At 46.0% G+C, this 22,820-nt stretch overlaps 1 protein-coding gene across 4 annotated transcripts in view; it reads left to right on the top strand.

Annotated features, from left to right (window-relative positions):
- Positions 1–2,018: 2,018 nt before the first annotated feature.
- The window catches only part of LOC142557110 (uncharacterized), a 30,021-nt gene continuing 9,219 nt past the window's right edge, over positions 2,019–22,820 (top strand). The window contains exons 1-5 of one of the 4 annotated variants that reach the window (XM_075668724.1): positions 2,019–2,192; positions 7,505–7,791; positions 9,521–9,680; positions 14,718–14,899; positions 15,454–15,804. In XM_075668724.1, the coding sequence (XP_075524839.1) occupies positions 7,510–7,791; positions 9,521–9,680; positions 14,718–14,899; positions 15,454–15,804 (975 nt within the window). In that variant the 5' untranslated portion in view covers positions 2,019–2,192; positions 7,505–7,509. Of the gene's footprint in view, positions 2,193–2,849; positions 3,179–3,754; positions 4,296–7,504; positions 7,792–9,520; positions 9,681–14,717; positions 14,900–15,453; positions 15,805–22,820 lie in introns of those variants that run through there. The other 3 variants (XM_075668722.1, XM_075668721.1, XM_075668723.1) reach the window with 3 other exon arrangements.

The raw sequence follows: 22,820 nt of genomic DNA on the forward strand, positions 1-22,820 counted from the left end.
TTATGAAATAAGGTTAGGCGAGCAAACTGGCGTCGACATGATAGTGATTCCAACTCGGCACGTTGTTTTAACGATGTGACGCTAGTGAAGCGTGAATAATCAGAAAAGATGAAGCGAACAGCACGGTTTTGCAAAGATTCAATGTTGTTGATTATGTATGCTTGATCGGGATCCCATATGGCAGAAGCATATTCAATTTTTGGGCGGATCAGCGTGATATAAGCAAGTTTTTTTAAGTGAGAAGGTGCGTGCTTACATGGAAATGTGCACATATAAAAAAAAAAGTGGTTGGCTGCAATAAATTTTAGTTGTAAGCCAGTGCTCGTCAAGTGTGCTGTCTGTTGTTTGCCAGTGTCCTTTTGTACTGCATTCTTCTCAGTTAATTATGAACCAACTTGCCCAAACCAACGTCTCGTCACTAGCTAGTCAGCGCTGTGCTACAGCTGACAAAATTAGATAGAAATATTGTGCCTGACAAAGAAGCGCACATGGCTAGCTGTGCCATTATTAAATCACAACTACATTTGCTGAACCACAATTCTACAGCTTCAGTAGGAGAAAACTGGCAAGCTCTTGGGAACCCGTGTCTAGTGAAGCCTTCTCGTAGAGTTTGAAGGTTTCGATGCTGTAGCCAGCGATGGCACTGTGTTGCGTTTCTCCGCGACCATCTGTAAGGCCTGCTGCCATGACCAAAGACAGTTGTAGGGTGCACTCGTTGCTGAAATTTCGTACGGACGACACAAGGAAAAAAGCCACTCCGCATCTCTTACCATGTTGCATTGTTTAGTCTTGCGAGCTCACTGAAGCTTCACTTTCAGATTTCCACTACGTGCGGTATCTCCATGAATTTTCTTATAACTTGAATTTTACTAATTCTCAAAATTTAGCTTCGCTGATGGCAATCAGCGGCACCTTGTGTCACTTCTTTTTTTAATGTGTCATTCTTTCGCACTGTTCTGAAGATGCATGTGGGAAGAGACTGAAGTAGAAAAAACCCGCAAAGTAATCGTAGATTCCACTCGTGTCATTGCAGCAGCTGTAGCTGCTTTTTTGGACTGTGGCAGCTAGTTGCACAAAGAAAACCTTGCGCACCTGTTCTCTGCATCTTGTTTACAGGAGTACAACCTGTAGGTGCGCACTGTTGATGCACACAATTTCGCAGCGACTTCAACAACCATATCACACACCAATATGTAATATCACACGGTTTTGCACGGGGCGCCTTAATAAAGGCCATAGTGAGTGCAAGTCAGCATGCACAGGAAAGTCAACACAGACAACGCAACAAACGGTGCGCAAATGTACGAGGCAATTCTCTTTCTGTGTTGCGACTGCAATGACGACATACTGCCTTTGCCAGCTAAATGAAGATGGCTAGTAAGTGCCCGCACTTTCACAAACGCCGTAATGAAAATGCACGTATAATCACATCACGGCGTGCAGTGTTCGCATGCGGTAGCTGCTAGCAGTTCAAGCGGTCTTAAACTATTGAAGGTAGCGTATCGGACCCAGCTAGTGCGTGCACGATCACACAGCGAACAGACGCTCTTACCACATGAACGCGCGTTTCGTTAGAATATGTGTCGCTCCTGAAAGTTCAAGCCCACCACACGCGAAAATTTTTTTCTGCCCTATAGCATAAACATCCACGATTTTCTTCCCTACTCCGCGCATAGCAAGTTTTTGACAAGCAAGGATACAAGACGAGAAGTGTTCCTACGCAAGACGCCGGCAGGCACGTATGCTTGAAAGCGCAGCCTATTAATGTTAGACTGCAGTCTAACATTAATAGGCTGCAGTCTAACATTATCAAGGAAGAACAGTTCTTCCTTGATAACTTGTCGAAGCAGACACCACTATTAAGACAATAGAAGTAGCACAAAATTGCACGTGTTGTATCTCTTCTCTCACAGAGACCGAACTACGCGGCATAATGGCGAGCGCCGTCGCTTATTTTGACGGCCAAACGTCAAACAGAGACGGTGGTGTTATTTCGAGGTGACGTTTTCTAGTACGCTTTGAAAACTTCGCAGAAAAGTAAAAGGAGCACAGAGTGGCCACAGCATAAGTGCGCTTCGCGCGCAGAGAAACAACGCTGATTTCTGCACAGCAGTGCCACTTCCACAAACGACAGTCGTCGTTGCAGCGACCGCGGTACTTGCACTGGACCACCCATCAGCTGATAATAATAGGTAAGCGAAACTCGCTGCGCATCTCCGCGATGATAGCTGCTTTCCTTAGCACACTGTAGCATAAAGGAACATCGCAAATCTACAGCGGAATGAGAGCGAGTGATGAAGACACTTTCATGCACTTAATTCGCGCTGATATTGACGTTTTGCTGCGCATGCTGGTAATTAAAAAAAGAATAAACAAGAAATGAAAACAATTCTATTAAGTGACAGATAGTGGGAGTACTGCAACAAAACTAAGCTTTCTCGCGTTTCTCTTTAATTACACATTGTATGGAACCGCCTTCGAAAAATAGTTCTGTGCAGTGGTACGAAGACCGACAGCAACTGGTGATAGTATTGATATATATCATATCGCCCGTTCTTTGATCTAATAGAGATATGAAAGCCACCAACGTTGTAGTCATTCAATTATGCTACAGCCGTATCGATGTCAGTATGGGCGAAATTAAAGTTTTCATTTGATCTTTGCACAGGTTAAGTGTTTGCATGCACGTCGAGTGATTATAGCGCATTGTAAAGATATAAACTGCGCCGCTGTGGGGCCAGCAATCAGCTTCTTTCCTATCAAAATCTTGATTCCTCACGCACAACGACCGAGAAACAAAACTGCGACGCCGAACGAACGACGTCAGTCCTACCCGTGCCACCACAAGGTACGGTTGGTTTCGGATTTCGTGGACTCACTTTCGCTTGGAGCGCCCGCGCTTAGTCATTGGCATCGATATCAATCGCTCTCGGCCAGCTTTCTTACCCGCGCGCAAACAGCTATCCGTGCGCGTAGTTGCGTTTAGTTTCCGTTGTGCGATCCAAGCAAGTTAGCAGTAAAAACGACGTTCCAGTCCTTTTCTGCAGCGAACTGAAACATGCAGAACCACCGACGTTGAAAGCCGGGACATTTCGGATTGGTGCGAAGCCCATCTTGGCGCCGGCCGCCGCAGCACAAAGGAGCTCGCTAGGACCACGTTGTTGTGGCCGCAAGCCAGGTATGTTGGCGACGCGTTTTGACAGTTTTTCTCGCGAAACGAGTGTTTTAAGGCCGCGGTTTTCTTGCACGAGACCCGGACGATGCGATGTGAACGCGGTTTCCATTTCCAAGTAGCTCTGTCGCAAAAGCACGTGGGTGCTGCCCCACGCCTAAACTTTTGAACGGGCCTCTGGGTGCCGGGGGAGAAGCCAGCCGCTGTGGCGGTTGTTTAGCTTTCGGGTGCTGCGGGTGCCGCTCGCTGGTTGACAGCAGTGCGCCGGCTAAACTATGTTCGGAACGGGCCCGCGACTCCAAATGCGCTTCGAAAACGAGTCGGCGGCGCGGGAAGGCTCACGAAACGAAACACGGCTCCGGAGCCGTGGCGGATCGTTTTAACTACGCAGCCAACAATGACGCTCCGGTTTCGCGCGAACTCGGCGTTCGTGGATGCCTGGCGGCTCGCGTTTTCAAACATAGTCGTTGAAACGCCGCTTTCGTTCTGTGGCTTCTGGTAGTTTCAAACGCGTAAGCAAAAAAAAAATGTCGTTGCCCGTGCAGCGGCCGCTCGCTGACAGCGGTCCCAGTAGTGCGACGCCGTGTTGATCTTTTGTCTGCTGGGTTCCTTCCTTGGAATGCGTTTGGTGGCATATCGGTATTCCTTCTTCCGAAACGCCGCTGATACGGCTGGCATCGATAACAGTGGTAGAGATACACAGGCACTGTTTTCGCGATTCCTGGAAAAAGAAAGCGATGCCTTGTTTAGGGCTGCGTTCTTTGTTTAGTTCGTGATTGGAGCGCGCTGTTTCGGGGGCCGTCACCCAGCGGCGGAAGGAAGCCGAGGGCCGGTTTCGCCTTCGCCGATGAAGCCGAGGCGCGCGCCCGGCTTCGTCAATAACTTCGTGCGCGGTGCGTTTAAATTTAGTTCGTAATTAGAAAAACGGCGTGGTAGCCGTGCTAGCCGTAGAAATGGCTTGTCAGGGTAGTTACGCTGACTGTTCGCGGCATTGTTAACGTCGCCGCCGGTCACATGCATTGCACATTGCGCGTGCAAGTTTACAAGTTAACTTCCTTTTGGATGGTTGCGTCTCTGCTCTCTGGAGTGCCTGCAAGGTACCATTTGCTCATAACATATTGTGGTGAGTTTTTTTTTTTTTTTTAGAGTAGCATGAGCGCGACATTTACTTACATTTTCTTACTTTTTAAGACTTCTGCTGCTGCTACTTCGACGAAGCTGCGTAATCGAATTAGTCGTAGTGAGCGTGTGGTTCTTTGTGCATGCGTGCGAAAGTTCTGAACAAAAAAAACGCACGTGCATTGAAGCAGTTGCATTCGTTAGCTGCAGCTTCGCTTCCTATTCATCGCATTTGAGTGTTCCTATTTTCTCTGTGGGCCAGCGTAAGCTTTGTGTTGTAATTGCACGGGAAGATTTAGTAAAGAAAATTCTAATTTTGTAAGTGGCGTTATAATTTAATCATTTTAATTTTAATTCTGCATCTGTAGATGCAGAGCTAAGATTCATTACTAACAATCCCTATTTCGACCTGCCAAAGTTACTGTTCGCAAGAGTTGTATCATTTGCAGGCATCAGTGTGAACACTAGTGACCCATTCTTGCTCATGAAAAACTTTGGCAAGCTCTGCTGCCCTTGTTTACACCGCATTTCAATATTTGGTTTCTTAGTGAGTGCTGCTGACTTTTGCAGTACCTGCCGATCACATTTGCTCTGTTGTTTGGAATTGCATTGATTTTTGCCTGTCTGAGTTGAGAAACTTGATTCAGAGCTTTTCATTTATTCTATTTTTCATGTTCGTACACTTCAGTATTCTTGGTCTGTTCATATCTCACAAATGTGGGTAACCAATCTTATCCATGTAGTGTAATGTCCAGAATGTGGTGAGCCTGACCTACATTTGTTCTTGTTATTTATATAAGTTCTCGAAGCATTTTTTCTTCAGTTTAGTCCTGTCTTTTTCTATATTGGAGTATAGTTACCGATTCTTAGTGGCATGCACTGAGTGTACAGTCACACTCATTGTAAAAGTGCAGTTTTGATAAAGCCAAGGCTTCACTATCCAACGTCAAATGGTGGGGGTGCCACAGGTGAAAAGCCATAGACTTGCCATAGAAAAGTCATAGACCACTTGAGAAAATGCCTGAGGGCTGCTTTCAAGCAAGGCTTGAAGGCAGCCCTTAAAAGTGTGAATGATGTGCCTTCTTGCCTGATATTCGTCATCATATTTGCCTAACATGTAGATTTACTAAATGGCAAACTTTTGCTTTTTTTGTGTGTGCATTGATAATAGCACTTAGCTTGTAGTTCTCGGTCTGACGTGTACCGTTCTGTCCACTCTGTACAGCACTGCGAAAGTCTGAATACCTGCATATATCTCCGAACTGAATTTTTCTCTCTTTGGTATGCTGATGACATGCCTTTTTTAGAAGGAGATGAAGAACCGACAAACCTGAATTTTCACTGTAGTGGTACAGGGCAGAAAGTTCATATGTGCACATCTAGTGGTAAAATTTCTCTACCCACTATCATGCAATCTGGCATTTGTATTGACACTATGAAAGTGGAAGATATGAGGTTGGCTGTAACACACTGATGCACTTGTTTGGCTTTGGCAAATTTGAGTTGTAGAGGTATTTTGGTAAGGGCTGAATTCAAGAACGCTCATCTCTGATAATCCACTCCGCAGTTTTTGGACCCTAAATCCTACAAAAAGCAATGTAATAATACAAGCCAATCGCAAGCGAGGTGCTGCTTGCTTGGCTAGCTAGTATTGCTCCATGTCCGAGGTGGACAAGGAGATGCCTGCATGCAGACGCAAAAATGGCACAACTGCACTTTCCGTCATAATGGAATCACACACACCTCAGTTGCATTTTGGCGTTTGGACAGAAAAGGGCTTAAAAATGGAATGCGTAACCTTTTCTGGTTTAGATTTTGTTAAGTAACAAATTTATATTTTGTGCAACTTGAACGAGGAAAGAAAGAGTAAGAATGACATTTCCAAAGCACTTCTTTCACTACATGCGAGTGTCCGACACATATTCAGTATGCTGCAGGGAGCTTGTGGCGCTTCGGACATTCACTGTATTTGCACGATTCTACCACGCCCCCGATTGCAACGTGTGGTTATATTATCGGCCACATATGAAAATAACTTGGTGCCGATTCCACCGCGCACATCAAGTCACGAAACCCAAGTCGACACCTACTGTGTTGAAACAGCTTTATGGAACATACAAAGGCACACAGACATGCACACAGTTGAATCTTAGTGGCTAGTCGCTATCGTAGTCCGACGGCACCTCCTTTTCGTTGCCCACCAACCACAGAAAGTCATCTTCAGTTCCATCTAATGCATTAGAAATGCCGCATGTACAGCAAAATGAAATGTGGTGACCACTAACCACAGCATTAAAGAAACATCTGTTCGATGGTAGTGTGGCTAGCTACCTTGTATTGGGCTTTTTTCGGTAGTAAGAAGCAGATTTGTTTTTGATTTTGAGTAGAATTAGTTACGATTGTGACGTACATGCAAATTTTAATGCAGGTTTAATAAAATGAATGGTATGCATTAGAATCGTGCAACTATGCTAAATGAAATCGCAGTTCAATGAGGCATGGGCAGAAATTTTCAATTTTTGTTTTCATTTCGTGCCTGAGACACTTTAGACACCTTAAGTGGCAGGCTCCAAAGACAGGTCAGGTGCCTTATCTCGGCATGCAGCAGCGTGTGCATTTTTTCTAAGTTTCAGAGAGAGCCAGAGTTTGAGAGATGATTTACAGTGCTAAGTCAACATAGATCACATAATTGGCGTTGCTGACACTCTGATTGCCCATGGTTCTTTTGTCTTTCATACCTGCCAACTCTCCTAAATTTTTCATATGATTTACAGGGTTGGGATTGTTTATGATTTTACAAGTGTTTCATAGAGTTTTAAGAAAAATAGATTTATTTTGCAGCAGAGTTTAACTCGTCAGTCTCCTACCCTTGGAAATCTTCTGACTGCGAAAGGACATCAGAGGGACACCTCCTTCAAGCAGCTTTATTCAGACAAGGTCCCAAAGCAGGTGATATTGGCAGCGGTGAAGTCGCGGAAAAAGTCACTGTGATCTGAAAACAACATTGCTTGCCAGTTTGCACTCTTTTATGTTTCCTTGCGTGCAGTGTGTCAAGGTAAAGCATCATTGTAGAGTGTGTCTGTATCCCACGAAATGTGTGTGCTCGGGGTAAACTTAAAGATGAGTGGTTCCGACAGTAGCCACTTGAGCAGATAGGGTCAAGTTCGGAAAACCGTTCAAGTCCGAGGTATTTGTTGCTGGCCGCTGTTACAGGCAGCATGGTTGGATCTGAAGACGAAGCGGCTCGAAACTGGGATGGGGCCGCCGTGGGAGGCGGCACCACAAGCAAGAGTGGCGGCGGCGGGAAGCGCCGTGGCGCAAACGGAGCGTGGAGCCCCCGCAACTGCCTGCTGGTGCGGGACTTTCTGGTTCCGTGCCTGGACAGTCGTTGCTATGGCGATGACCTGCAGTGGTTGAACCGCCGCCGGGGCGTCTTCCTCATCCGCTGGACCCATCAGGGCAGCAAGAGCTTCAACCGTGAGGGGCCCAACGTCTTTCGGGTAAGCCATTTCTTGCCTCTCTTGAATGCTCAGCTCCTTGCTGCTGAGGGATAGGGCTTTCTCCGATTTTCTGTGTAGAACTGAGGGCAAAGTGTTTTTAGAGGTCAACATCGTTACAGTTGCACTTCGTTTCATACTTGGCACGCAATGGCGTGGAACGTTACGTGAGTAGGGCAGTCGTTGGAGTCTTCTACAGAATAACTCCTTTACATTTTGTAACTACAACTTGACATATTATTTGTACACATTTGTGCATCCAGTATGTGATGTATGTTTTGGTTGCAATCAAAAGTGGTGTGTTGTGACTGCTGGTTGCAGAAGCTTTAGGAGATGCATTAGACACATTTGCTTGCAGCCATGCAAAAATGCTTGTGTATATTGATTGGGTGAACATTAAAGAACTCAAGGTAGTAGTCAAGGATTACACATAGCTTGACTTTGGTGTCGCTTATCATTAGGCTTGCCATATTTCCCACTTTTCTTTCCCTTGTCTTTACCTTTTGTCCCCTGATTTGCCACATTGTTGGCGCAACCTCCCAAATGATGCCATCAGAACAGCTGAGCCAGTACACCCTTTTCTTAATTGTAAATCTAGCCTTCCTGTGATGCAGTTTGCCTGTGTTGCGGTGCGGAAAATGTAGGCGTAGCCGTCATGATGAAGCCACGCGCATGAGACCAGCTCCAGCACGTGAAGCTATCACTTTGTTTTCATTTGAATGATGACCAGTACCACCATTAGTTGGGCAAATATGCACTGTGGAGAGGTGCGCTTGCGAATTATCAGGAGGGTCCTGTTTTGCCAAGAGCAATCCTTTGCACCATCTTGTTCCAGAATGGCATTCTAGCAGAAAATTGCACACTGAGCCTATGCCAAATGGGCAGAATGAAAGCTTTGATCCACTGATGCGAACTCACTAGTGAAAATGAAACTGAAACCTAAAGCATGCTGTTGTCATCATTGTGGAAGTCACTGTAGTAGCCACAGCTATGGGCTGTCCATCAGACAGTGTAATAAACTGCCACCATGTGGTCTTGTTGTTTATGCTACAGTTTGGCTCTCCTCATACCAGCATGGCACCAGTGTTGCCATTTTAGCAACTTTTAGTCTGTTTCGCACCAGGTGAATAGCAGGACAGATCAATTGTAGGAAGGCTGTACATGTTGGAGCAGCTGAGCTCATTCATGCAAATCTGAACTCACTGCCTCCATTTCTCAGCTTTTGGACAAATCAGTACCCTGCAGAATTTTGAAGTGGATCAAGGCACGGCAGCATAGTATTTGACCTTTATAAAGGTCACATAGATGTTACTACATAATTGTCACTGTTAACGACATGGCCATGATCGTTTCACATAGTTCTTTCACGAGCACTGATAACTAGGAAATTTGTGGGCATAGCTTTGACGAAGTGCATCGTTGTGGTATGGAAATCAAGTGACCTGTCTTTTTTTTTTATCCATACTGAATTTATAATTGTGCTGAACATTTGCCTTGGGCAGGCTTTCTCTAACCTTGACCTTGAAAGGCTTTTGCATAGTTTCGATTTCAATTGGAACGCGATAGGAACCAGACAAACATACCACTAATCCGGCGCTCTTCCCCTGTCGAATCCCTTGTAGCCTGTGTGTTGCTCGGAAACGAACCGAATCAACCAATTAAAACATCTTTTGTCCTGTTAGCTGCCGAGCTGCTCGCTCACAGTGTGTGCTCACTGGCAATCCTCTTGCAGGACTGGTCCATCCTGAAACGCAAATGGGATGACCGGGACCCCAACCGACTGTCCAAAGCCAAGCAGCGCGTGCGGGCCGCATTTCGCAAGCTGCCCAATGTTCGTCGCATCAACGATGGTGCTGCTCCACACCGCATCTACCGCATCAAGGACATCGCAAGTCAGTTCTTTTCCTCTATCTTAGCTACTCATAGCACTAGCTCTTTTCCTTTTTTTTTTCCCCTAGTCATGTTTTTGTGCACCAGGTCTGGACAACGCAGGTTAAAAGTTGAAGGGAGAATAACAACGAACAGTAAACAGTTCTTAAGATGTCCAAAGCATTGCATTTATCAAGATCGTGGCCTCCATATTCAAGAGAGATTGATGATGTGGCGAGCTGTGACATGATTGTCGAATGCAGCAAAGTTTCTCCTTGTCATGACCCTTGCATTCAGCCTTTTCACAAGAGTAACCAAACAACAGGGGACATCCGGACGTCCCTGCACAGTGTCAAAAAAGAACAGAATTGCTACTGCCACCACAAAAATTTGTTGTGAACTCCTGACACAAGTAAAGTCTCATTTATGGGTGTTAAGCTATAGTCAGCTGTGGATAAAAAGGAGTGAAGTATTTAAACATGAAATAAAATGGCAGTTTATGCAATTTTGCTTGCTTCTTGCGTGAGAAGTAAGTTCTGTCAGTGCTATTTGCTAAGGTCCCTGAATAAAACTAAAAGGTAGTGACATACTTTTATTTTGCCGGCACCGCTGCTGCAAGGAGGCAGGAGAGAAGGTCTGTGTCTCCTAATTGGCTGAGCACCGTCATATGGTATTTTTCGCGCCCTTTTCTCTGTTTTCCCCTTTTTTCCACGTCTCTGCGCACTTGCCACCATAACAGTTGACCGTCCAGTTTCCATGGCAAGGCTTTCGCAAGGGATTTCGGATGTTTTGGCTAAGTTTTGTGACTAACCGCATCATTGAAGAACTCTGTTTTTGTTTTATGTTAGGGATTGATTTTAAGAGTACTGGAGGTGCAAATGTGTGTGAACAGAGCTTTTTTTTCTTTGTTGACGAGGTACAGAGCTCAGGAATGGGTAAGCTTACGCATGCGTGCTATTCTCAGCGCTTGTTCAGATTTGTTTTCCTGATCGCGGTATCGTCAACAGGTGTATGAACCTATGGTGTGCGTAGGCAGTGTTCTGTCATATATCGTGCGAGAAACGTAACACATGTTATTGTTGTAGTACTAAGAGTGCTTAGCTTTGTCAGTCCATGCTTTTGTTAGGAGCTGCAAATATATTTTGCGAGGGCAAGCTGTTCACTACAAGTGCAAATGATTTTTACTATTGTGAGTAGGCTTTCTCCGCTTCGTCATCTCGGCAGGATACAGTGGTGCACGTGTTTGTTGACTCGTATTGAGTTGGAACTGCCCAAAGGGGGAAAGACCTTATTGATGGAAACCATTTTTATGTGTAACTTTCGTCCTTGCATGTGCTTTGCTCACAAATGAAGTACAGGTTTCACTGGGATTTTTGTGCTTGAGAGCCAGTGGTGCCAGTTTGTCATAAAAGCGTAGGACCAGTTTCACTGCATAATGAGATGCCAGTGTCACGACGAAACGGTGAGAATAGCTGAGTTGCTCCGCATTGATCGCGCACGTTTCTGCATGATGCTCGCTTTATGAAGGCGAATATGTCATGCCCCTTGCATTCAGTCATCATGGTACTAAGATGATTAAATTATGAAGCTGCACAAGCTGGACACAAGGCATTCGATTGGGTACACGCAAATACACATGTACGCACTTAGAGCAGCGCAAACACATCCGAGTTGTTCAATAAGCAGCTACATAGTGCTGCACACATGAAAGCACATCGCCTTTGTCATGTACCAGCAAAACCTTCATCGTAGCCCTTTCACGCTGGGCAAGTGTTAGAAAGCCAAATAAAGAACCTGATCAATGCAATAGAAATACAGTCGCCGACTGATTTTCCGGACTCTAAACATTCGGACATGCTCGATTATTCGGTCTGCTTTGCGGCACCGCCATTCTCCCCATAGACCATAATGTATAACAACTGCCGAAAGTTCGGACACCTTGCAACCTCCTGTCTGATTTTTCGGACACTGCTTGAGCCAACTCGATCAAGAGCGCCATGCACCGACACTGACCGGTGCATGGTTCAACTTGCTGAATGCCATTTTTGTTTTGAACAGAGCCTCCTTGCTGCCCCACGAAGTGGCACTACTGCAAATCCCCGCTCATCATCGTTTCTGCCTGGTTCTACAGCAGTTCCGGTTTCAGCTTAGTAAGCCATGTCAAGACAATCCAGCAGCTGATTTGTTTCTTCGCGCTCAACGCTGCGAGTAGGCCACGTTTTTTGTTTGTGCGACTGGTGTCAGCATGGTGGTGTTTGCTTTCTGGGCTGCGCCGAGGTACTGGTGATACAACGTGGCATACGGAAACATTGCATCAAGTGGCTAATAGCGCCGACCGTGCCCGCGCAGAATACGCTGGGGAATGCTGGCAAGCGGGTGCTGGAAGGCCTAAGATTTGTCGCCTTCCGATGTGCTCCCTACTGACGCGGAAAATGTTCTGCCGAGACCTGCGCAGTGGTTGCATTGCGATTCCGGACACCGTCTCATTTGACAGTTTCACAGGTGCCTACACTGCCGTACTGACATGCGCAGAACTCGACGACGGCGAGATCATTCGTCAGGTTTCTGCTGCACTGCCAGACGATGACTCGGAGTCTTAAGATGACGCACCATGTGCTACGCTGCCGTCGCATGCGGAGTGTGTACAAGCAGTGACTAGCTTTCAGCCGCCTATAGTGACCGTACGACCCTCTCAGAGATTCAGGCTTATCTGATTGCGCGTAAATGGAACAGTGTGCAACGGTGCATTAGCGATTTCTTCAAGCCTACTGCCGAGCCCGAATAAGTGTGTGGAAATAAAGGATTTAGTTTTTTTTTCTTAATCTGCTTTTTCGGACACCTGTTTATTCAGACATTTCTGCAGTCCCCGTGAGGTCCGAATAAACGGTCGGCGACTGTAACTTGCGAAGTGGGCTGATTTGTGCAAGCCGCGACGGTTTTTTTGCTTACGAGAACAATTCATGGCCGTGAACAACACAACACTCCGACAAAGCTCGGGCATGTATATAAAGATCGTGTACATTGTGTATACATTATGGCGAGACAATGAATTTTAATTTTTGTGCTAGCACTCGACACTAAAAGGAATTTTTCCACCAAACTAGCCTCGAAAGCCTTCTTCTAACTGGAGGCAGGCAGCCAACCCGAAACCACAAAACAAACTCATAGTTATGTGCCGAAAAAGCACAAAAAACATCTGCTTCTGCCAGTTTCATAGCATTTCGTCATCGCTCCTAGCATAGCACACAATAATGAAGCCTTAAATACGGTAAAAATTCATCCACAAACACCCGACAACAATATTTAATGTCTCGCCTCGTGTAACTCTATGGGTGGCTTCCGAGTGAACAACCAAACTGCGAGGGCGAGCTACGAAAAAAAGAGCGAGCTGCGAGAAGGTTAGGGGAATGGGAGGCTGGGTGAGGAGGAATGTCGCTACCGTTTAGTTTTATGCAGGGACTTTACTGTTTGTGTGGACATGGCACCCTCTTTGCAAAGGCCTCCACCTTGAAGGAAGTGGCTTGACTGAGCAAGAATTGTGAGCCTGCTAGCCACGCTTGTGTCCTGTGCAAGTCGCCCAATTTGTGAACGGTGGTTGGAACTGTGAAAGAATTCTCTGCTCCCTCTGTTCGCAATTATTTTCCGGTGCCTATGTTGTCTCTCGGCATTAAACAGTCATGGAATTTTTAGAAGGGTAATCTGTAGCTGTTACACTGATTCAATGGTCGGTCAGCATAACATAGTCATGAGGTTTCTGGAGCAGTGATCTGTGACTATCAGATTAATTTAGTTGTAATGAGGGCTCTACAAGGGTGACGTATAACTGCGAGGTTAAATCAGTGTTTGCCTTATGTGCCCCTGTGAGATTTGGAATGCATGAACCACTGCTTCCTGCGAACTAGTTTATTTGATGTGCACTGCTTGACAGGTTATGTGGAGGTACAATCTATTGCCAAAAAAAGGCCAGTCGGTTGTGATAGGCATTGCGTGGCTGGCTTTTACATTATTGCATTAGGGTATACACAGTTACTGCAATTTTCACTGTATGGTTACTTTATTAAGGATTTAGGTTTTTCCTTACATGAGAACTAATTAGGAGGTATGGTGATGCATTTTCCTCACTGTGTCATCACTGTAGCTTCTTTGGCAGTGGACTTCCTTCGAAGGGTTTCTTCTACAATATTTGAACACTGCAAATAAACCTACATAATTACTAGGCAATACTCAAGACAAATGCTGTTCCTATGCCTAGAATAGTTTCATGGATGTAATTTTTTATAAAAATGTACATTCCTTGTATCTTATTACTGATAAAGTTCAAGTGGTTGCAAAAGGAGTTAAGTACCATTACAAATGAAGAAATGTAATGGTGAAAGAGGCGAGGTCAACGGGAAGAGAATGCCCCCTGCCTTAAGCTAGTGGCCCACAACTAGCTACAGCCTGCCTGATAATCATATCGTGGTTTAAAACACAAAACCCACAAATTTAATTTTAAAAATTTGTGCAAGAGTTAAGGGCAGGCCGGAGGATGCAAAGGAGAGAAAAACATAGCAGGAGTGTCAAGAGAGTTTTAAATAGGTAACTTAAACATAAGAAGCTCAGTCATGCCGTTATTGCCTTCTCAAGCAGCATTAGCTAGCAACAACCATATGAAGCCAGAAGACAATGAAAGCCAGGGAAATCACAGGGAATGTGCCTCTGTGCTGTAGCAGTTAAGCGCAATGTAAGAGACAGGAAAACAGCACTTTGGATTGGAGAGCAAACAGGGGTAGCCAATTTTTTAGTTGGCACTAACAGACAATAATGGAGCTAGGCAGGCCATATAATGCATAGGACAGATGGTGGACCATTAGAATTACAGAATGGGTGCCAAGGGAAGTACAGCTGAGGACAGTAGAGAAGTAGATGTCACGAAATTGAGAAACTTTCAAGCAAAATTTGGAATAAGCTAGCGCAAGACAGAGGCTTTTGGAGATAGCTGGGGAAGTCTTTGTCCTGCAGTGGATGAGCTGCTGCTGATAATAATGTGTGTATGTGTATTATGTTTGTTCCATGCGCAGCCTACCTAAAGCCATGGAAAGAGCCCAAGGAGAAGAAAAAGCGGAAGAAGCGGCGGTCGTGTGGGTGTGTGGCAGGCTGCTGCAACTGCAAGAACCAGGAACAGCGGGTGCAGTCCCCTGCCGGCGTGGATGACGACGACGACGACGAGGACTTGGATGAACTGTACGAAGACTACGGAGAGGTCAGATCAAATTGGACATCAGTCCCCCCCTACATTGCCTATAATATACAGGACATCGTTCGGTGGAGGTTTTTCTATCGGGAAAGCTTATTGCAAAAGTCTCGATGCTTTAAAAGCAATTGAAGGCATGGTGCTGCATTCTCGCGGCTTATTGTACCTTTGAAGTTGAGAGGGCAAGGAAATCTCCTTTGGTCGGTAATGATTTACGAAGAGGCAACACACATGTTCACCATGGTGAAAACGCAAACTGTTAGAAACTTGGAGTTCTCAATTCCGGTTCACAATGAATGAACAAGGGAATGTTAAGCTTTTAATAACCTTTTTTCAACCTTCATGTTTCTTCCAGGGGGTCAAAATTAATCCGAGGTCCTTAATTACTGTGTGCTTTTTAATCGGGCCATGCTTCTGGAAGTAAAACCCCAGAATTTAATTTCTAGGCTAATTGTCACATGCTGCTCATTCATGATCTATCGTCATTGCGACACATCATACAGCGCCCCCTTTGCTTGCAAACGTGAAGCTTGTGTTTGACTGTCTAAGTTGTTCCTTTGCAGGCCTACACCAGCAGCAACGCTGGCAAGAAGTCGAGGTCGACGCCCTCTTCCACCTCTTCCTCGTCGGGCGTCTGGTCCTCGCTGCATTCGCTCACGGAAGCGTCCACGCCTCCCGAAGAAGAAGAGCAGGAGGGGGCCACCTCGTCTTGTGCATCCTGGGGTCCCGACGACATGGAGGCGGTGCAGGCGCTGCTGTCCATCAGGCACGGGTACCACCAGCCGTTCTTAGTGCCCCCACAGCCACCGCAGCAGCCGCAGCAGCAGCAGGCCACGGATCCGCTTGCCCCTACAGCAGCGGTGACACCGGCATCATCAGTACCGCCCATGCAAGCCCGCCAGGAGGACCAAGTGGTGAGTGCCTTGTTATGCATTGTCCAATGGTTATAGATGTTTAGGAGTTACTAGTAGTAGGGGGCCTGCCATATAAATCGAAGTATACCATATTTTACTCGAACAGTGATAGCACTTTTGTCAAAAATATTGATGCAAATTGATGGGTGCGATCATTTCCCGCGAAAAGAATACATCTTTTTTTCCCATCCCGCGTTTGCTGCGGGATGACAACAGGTCAACAAATAGGCGGCTGCCTCTGTAACAGTGCGGGACACCAAAACAATTATGGTGGCCAGCGGAGCAAGCCGAACGCGCCGAACGAGTTTTTTTTTCTTCTCGTGAGCACATTACGCGCATTGCAACAGTTTCTTCCGTATCAGTAATGAATAATATTGTTACTATCGGCAAGTTTGCGGCAATAACATAGCCATGACCACTCTGAGGGGACATAAACAGAGATGGGCACGCTTAGCTGCCAGTGACATCGAAACATATGGCAGGCATGCTGCGGAAACTGCGGGATTTGTCTTCACTACTATCTTAATATGGCATGCTTCTGCTGTGGGTGGGCGAATAGCTTCGCTGTGTTACAAGCGTTGGCGCATGAATAGGGTACACTTCTAACGTATCGGTGTAAACGTGGCTACTATCGTTGCCGCTCGCAATTTGTTGCGTCCTCGCGAGTGCAGATGAGAAGAATCGAAAAGCGCCTTTTTTGTTGTTGTTGGCCACAACCATTATAAAGCCTACAAATAATAAAGCCAAGGCAAGTTTGTTTGTAGCTTGTTTTCATGGACGTGCGGAAACTGATGACTGAAATGGGGCATCTGCTTAAGAATGTTCGGTGCATGTAGACCACTTGGTATGTCTTGAAGAGTCGTTCGCGTAGCATTCGACAGATTGTAAGCGCGATCATCGTTAGCTAGAATTTGCACATGACATATCGCTATGGCAAGTTCAGGATGCGATCATTACACGAGAAAGGAAAAAAAATAATGTAATTTTGACGACAAAATTCAGGCGTACAATCATTACTCGAGTGCGATCATTATGCAAGTAAATACGGTAGGTCTATCCGTGGCTTAGAGGGAAATGAAACTTAAAAACAGATGCTGCAATGTAGTTACTTACCAAAGCGCTACAGGACAATTTCCAGGTGGCTAAAGGATTCCACCCATCAAAAGCCAGGACATTGGTACATGTGAAGAAGCAGGTGTTAAGGCTCTCCTCCAGGGAATGCCGCTAGTCTCCTTTGACATCCCGCATCACATCATTTGTGATGCCTGAGGCATGTGTTAAGCAGGACTTTGCTTGCGCAACGCTGTCGAACGAGCAACGTGCAGCGGGTATCTGATGTGCACGCGGCGACCGCTGCAGCTGGCCTGTGGTTGTGCTCGGGTTACTAGCCGTTCACTTGCTTCGACAGTCTTCCGTCGATAGCAGGTTCGGTTTTGGTCCGCCGTGCTCACCGACTGTGGTGAGTGACGAGACCTCCCTTTCCCGCTGCATATTTGTTCCGGCGGACAGTTGCTCTTCAGCTGCAGTCTTGCTACAAAGTGCTAAGAGCTAATCTGCTTTTGCAGGTGGGATTCATTCAATGAAAAGTTGTCTTTCCATTCCATGAAGTGATGCATATACGAGCGAATCCAACCCCTTTTACAACGAATTCAATTTTCCGTTGCTGGTAGAACCCCATGCATGGTACTCTTGAAGAAGTTTTACCACACTGTTTTCAAGTTAAGCGTGAATAACGTAGCAGTTCCCCTAAAACAGTGCAAGGTTGCCATGCTCCCATTCGCTTGCATGTATTCCATCACATCATTTTGTAATGCAACACTATAGTCAAGCCAAGACTTGTTAATTACTACCATGTGACGGTAGTAAGGCACGTTTGCTCACAGTTTATCATAAAGTTCGTGCATTTGCAACAGCAGCAGCAAAAATGGCGACACTTCCTTTTCATGTTCAAGAAGATTTGCATGCTCTTTCTCTGCCAATAATTACTGGCGAACAAATGCCAGAGGAGTATGTAGGCATGTCCTACAAATTTATCAGCACTGGTTTTTATTGTCTCTTTAAAGCGTATCTTAACGAAGTCCTGAACTGCCCCCTCTGGCTTGGCGAAAAAAACAGTCTGCGCATATCACATGCTGCTATGAACGTCTAAGCTAAATTTTGCATTCGTGCGCGGGGCGTGGAGCTCGAACGCAGAGCGCGAAGTTACCTTTTTCTGAAACTCTTTTCAATAAAGGCTTTGTCACCATTCTTTTCAGGCTGCCATATTTCGTCATATAGCAGATTCCTGTATGCAGCTGCTATTGGCTGATAACCGACAACATCAAGAAGGGTGTTTGGATCAGTGTGCTTCTTCCTACCATTACTGTGTATATTTATTCATGCAGTCAGGCTGAAATAAACGAAAATCTGCATTTCGAATTTCGGTAGGAGTTACATAATTCCAGTAGTACAGCTATCGTACTCATAGAGTTTCATATTAGTATACCTAGAGGAAAATCTGGCGCTGCGATCGTTTAACCATCATGGGAATGATGGGAAGTACAGGCTTCGGATTGGCATTCTATTGACTAGCAAACTAGTCTACAAGTATTTTTTTGGCAGTTTTGGTTTCGCTCCAAGCGCAATTGCTATAACCTGCAGTGGGACAGTGCAACGCAAAGCTCTCTGCCTTTGTTCTGTTGCCCGAAGTGGCGACAGCGCGCTGGGCCAGCAACTGGGACGATGTTTGTGTCGCGGTGTGGCGTCGAAACCCGGACGAGAAAGCGGCGGCATCGTAAACTTTGAAAGAACATGTTTTGAGCGTTTGGACCTTGGTTTGTTAAGTGGGTTAGGTTGGCACTGTTGCGTTACGTGCTTTATGAAACTTCAGAATAGGAAAAAGAAGGCACTATTGATGCAAGACATATACAGTTGTACTTCTAGTGGCTTGACAATCAAATTTTATTGAACTCTTCATTATGCATTGCTCGTTTATGTGCTCATTGAAATGCGTGTTTTAGGTCTTTGAGAACACAAACTTATTTGTGGTAGGAAAGGTTGCTGCTTCCTGGCTGTAGTCTAGTGTCGCAAAATGGGTACGTGCAAAGCGACGCCGTAACGCTTCAGAAGCGGTACGTCAATATAACATATGATGAAGCATACTCGTAGGAGGCCACTATAGCGTCCTAGCTAGCACTGCAGCAGATGTGCTTAAAAGTACTTGAAGACGTTCAGCAATCATGACAGCTGACGCAGCCCTTTGAAAGAGCGAGAGAGTTCGCAAGTGCCTGTCGTCTGCGAGAAAAGTCTCGCGTTTGCAGCGAGCAGGTGTCGTAGCAGATTACACTTGTAGCATTCCGCTCAAGGGCGCAACACTTTCTCACAATACAACATTTTTATTTCCATAATTACTTGTTGAGTATTTTTTATATAAGTACATGTACGGTTCTTATTGCTGTTGCAAAAATAAATAAATAATTATTCACTGGGGTTAAATCAGGAACAGAAGCGCACAAGAATGCATACCCTGGTGTGTCCTGGTGTCAAACCATAGTAAACCATGCTTCCATATCAAAGTCATACGAAGTTTATGTAGCGTGTTGCACATTATGTAACATACTGCAGAAATAAAATTAGATTTAACGCGATAATATTTTAGTAAAGCTTCGTTTACTGCGCCGCAACCAAATGCCACTAGTCTAAAGATTGAAGCCAATCCGAAGCCTGTACTTCCCATCATTCCCATGTAGGTTGAGGCAACGCTCATGAGAACCCCCGTAGACACTAGCGCCACATTTCCCTCTAGGTATTTATTTAGAAACTCTATGATCGTACTATTGCTGACTGTTGTCTGCTAACACTTGGCCACACTCGGCCATGTACATGCTTGCCAGCCCTCCCGATTTTTGACTGAACTTTCCAATTGTACGATCACTGTCTTATATCTCCTGAAAAGTGGTCTCTGTTCGAGCAATAATGGTTTTTGTGAAACCGGCACTGCGAAATCTAAAGCCACATCGTAATCGTCAGCATCACCAACAACGGCTGCACTAGCACCACCGGTATCATAGTCTAAGCAGCCGACTACGGTGCCTAGTAAGCCGACCAAAGCCAGAGCCAATGTAGCTCTTGCATTTCATGCAGGCCTTTCCTCCCTGGTGCATCTTGTTGCTGCTGCTTGCAAGGCGTTGCTTCTTGTGTGTATGATTAGTGTTGGCTAGGCCGTGTGTATGCGGTGCACCGTGTAAAGTTACAATCCTCGTGTGCTTGATGCTATGGTGCTATCAAAGCCCAAGAAAAGGTATTTGCAGAAGTTTTTGCGATCTTGTACTTCTGAATTTCTGTGCTTTTTGACATCAAAAAAAGGAGAACCTTATGCATTTCGTACGCGTGGATGCGACGTCAGCACATGGTGGCAAAGGCCACTTGAAACAGCACATTTCCACGGCGCACCTCTGAGCAGCAAGACAACATAGTGAACTTTCCCTAGAACAACTGCGACGACAGTGCCATACGTGTGGAGGGCCTGTTTACGGGCTTCCTTGTTGAACACAACCTACCCCTTAGTGTCAGCAACCACGTTGGGCCTCTTCTACGAAAAATGTTTCCGAAATGCGACGAGGCAAAGCGTTATGGGTGTCGACGCAACTCTGAAACGCAACTCGAAAGAATGCGGAGGTGACGAACCTGAAATTTATTTCACAGGCATCACTTTCAAGTCTTCATTTTTTTATTCAGTTTCCCTCAGCTGCTGCCCCGAGATTTCAATGAATCTGCTGAAGATGCTTTAGATGCTCTCGAAGCTGAGTTTGCCACACTACAGGCATACAGTCTTCAAGAGCACATCCTGAATGAAGAAAGGTGGGACGTGCAGTGGTCTATGGTTCGAAGAAGGAAAAACTGATGGAAAACATGTTTCACGGAGTTGCTAAGGTGATGCTCGATTTACTTGTGATACCGCATAGCAAGGCAGAGTGCGAGAGAATTTTAGCACAGCGCGAGAAAGTAGGACTGAATTCCGCTCGTCAATGTTCAACACAACCCTCCAACCCCTGCTGCTAGTGAAGGGCCGTCAGTCTGGACCATGTTTTGAGCAAAGCTACTCGGACAAATTTTTGCAGTGAGCAAAGCTTGCTACTGCAAGGTCCCTGCAAAAGGACTCGTCGAACACTGCCTGAAAGTTTGAACACCCCCCCCCTCCCCCTTTGTTGGCGCGAATAAAAAGTCTCCAGATTTTTGATCGCGCCAGGTTGGCAGGCATGCATGTAGCAATGAAACTTTGACCACACTGCTTATCAGTGTCGGAGCCGCCAGGCCTCGCTAATTTTCTTTAGTTTGGAACACTCAACTAGCCTCGAACCACGCGAAACTTAAAGGGTCCCTGAACCACTTTTTATTAAAGTAGGGAAAGGCAGTTGAAGTGAAACTAGGCTATTTTAGAAATACTTTGCCCCAAAAAGTACTTCGATGCGTTCAGCAGAAGCGGAGTTATTGGCCATCAAACATGGCCTCCGCTGTTCTCCCATTCCTTCTTCAATGCCTTCCACTGCAAAGGCTATGGCGCAATGGGGCGAGCCCACAACGCTCCGCATTCTAAATGTCACCGGGGCACGTGGTTGAAATTTCATTTTGTATGTTAACATAGATGCCATGACTTCCGCCTTTGGTGCCTATGACACGCTAAACATAAGCCAAATGCAGTTGTCCTCGGTGAGTCGCAGTGCGCTTAGCCAGTGGACTGGTGGCGGCACCCCGCGGTGGCCGCAGTATCTATGCCGTGTAGCCAACCGCTGGTTCATGTCAGCTATCGGCCAATAGCAGCTGTCTAAGGGCATGACAAACTAGTGCGCCTAGAAGAGAGTGAGGACGGGGCGTTCTGTTTAAAGAGAGTGTTTGAGAGAAAAGGTGACCTCACAATCCACTTGCAAGCTCCACGCACTGCGTGCGACAGCAAAACTAGGCTGAAATGTTCACAGCAGCATATGCAGCCTGCAGACTATGTTATTTCACGAAGCCCGAGGGGGTGCTTCGGGGCCCCTTTAAGGTCAGACTAGATGTACGCTTGCCAGCGTTTGCTCACTTATGCCTGCTCCTGGCTAGACGCCTTGGCAGACCACTTCATATTGAGCTGTTGCGCAATATGCACAATTTTGGATGTGGCTACTATCTGTTGGTCAAGCTGGCACAGGACATAGGTGGTCTGCGCCACATAGCACGGCCAGACTAGAACACGAGTGCGGGTGCACACTCCAACCCTGTCGTCCACATAGTTAGCTGCTACAATGGCATGTAGCTGTGTCTGCAGCGTAGTGTAGATACTGCAGGGCGTTGCGACGAGCGTACTCGCTGAGCTCGCTGCTGCTCTCTGATTGGTGTCTGTAGGTGATGCGACTCAAGGCGCAAGCACCAGCTTCTGACGAACAGGTTGTCTGCTTTCTGAATTGCACACCCTCGAGGTGTGTCGCCATCACAGTCGAAGCTCTTTACGTTGGGCATCCATCGCTTAGCCTTTGCTAGTACTGCCGACGAATTTGCACGAGTGAACATACAGGTGAAGTTTGTTCGACCCTTGTAAATTGTGTGAGTGTCGTAGAGATAAGTGTGGAAGGGAATGACCTACTCGTGTCACTTGGTTGCGAGGATAGCCTCACATAACTATCTTGTACACTTTAGCACCTCAAAGGGATGAGACACTGTGAACCATGACACGAACTCAACCGTAATCTGAGAGATAGCCTCTAAATTTGGCATGTCATAGGCACCAAAACCTGAAGTAGTGGCATCTATGTGAACATCCAAAATCAAATTTGAACTGCATGGCCTGGCGACGTTCAGTAAGTGGAACATTATGGGCACCACTTCACTCCACCATATTGAAGGCATTGAAGTAGAAAAGCAGGAGCAGCTCAAATAGGATCACAGGCAACCTTTGATTGCCAATAAATTCACTTCTGATTGCATTGTAGTTTTTGTTGTTTCTGAAATAGTGTGTTCTAATGTAGAATGCATTTCTTGACTTTAAGAAAATGTGGCTCAAG

Source organism: Dermacentor variabilis, chromosome 9 (assembly GCF_050947875.1).
Source record: "Dermacentor variabilis isolate Ectoservices chromosome 9, ASM5094787v1, whole genome shotgun sequence".
NCBI classification, from domain to species: Eukaryota; Metazoa; Arthropoda; class Arachnida; order Ixodida; family Ixodidae; genus Dermacentor; species Dermacentor variabilis.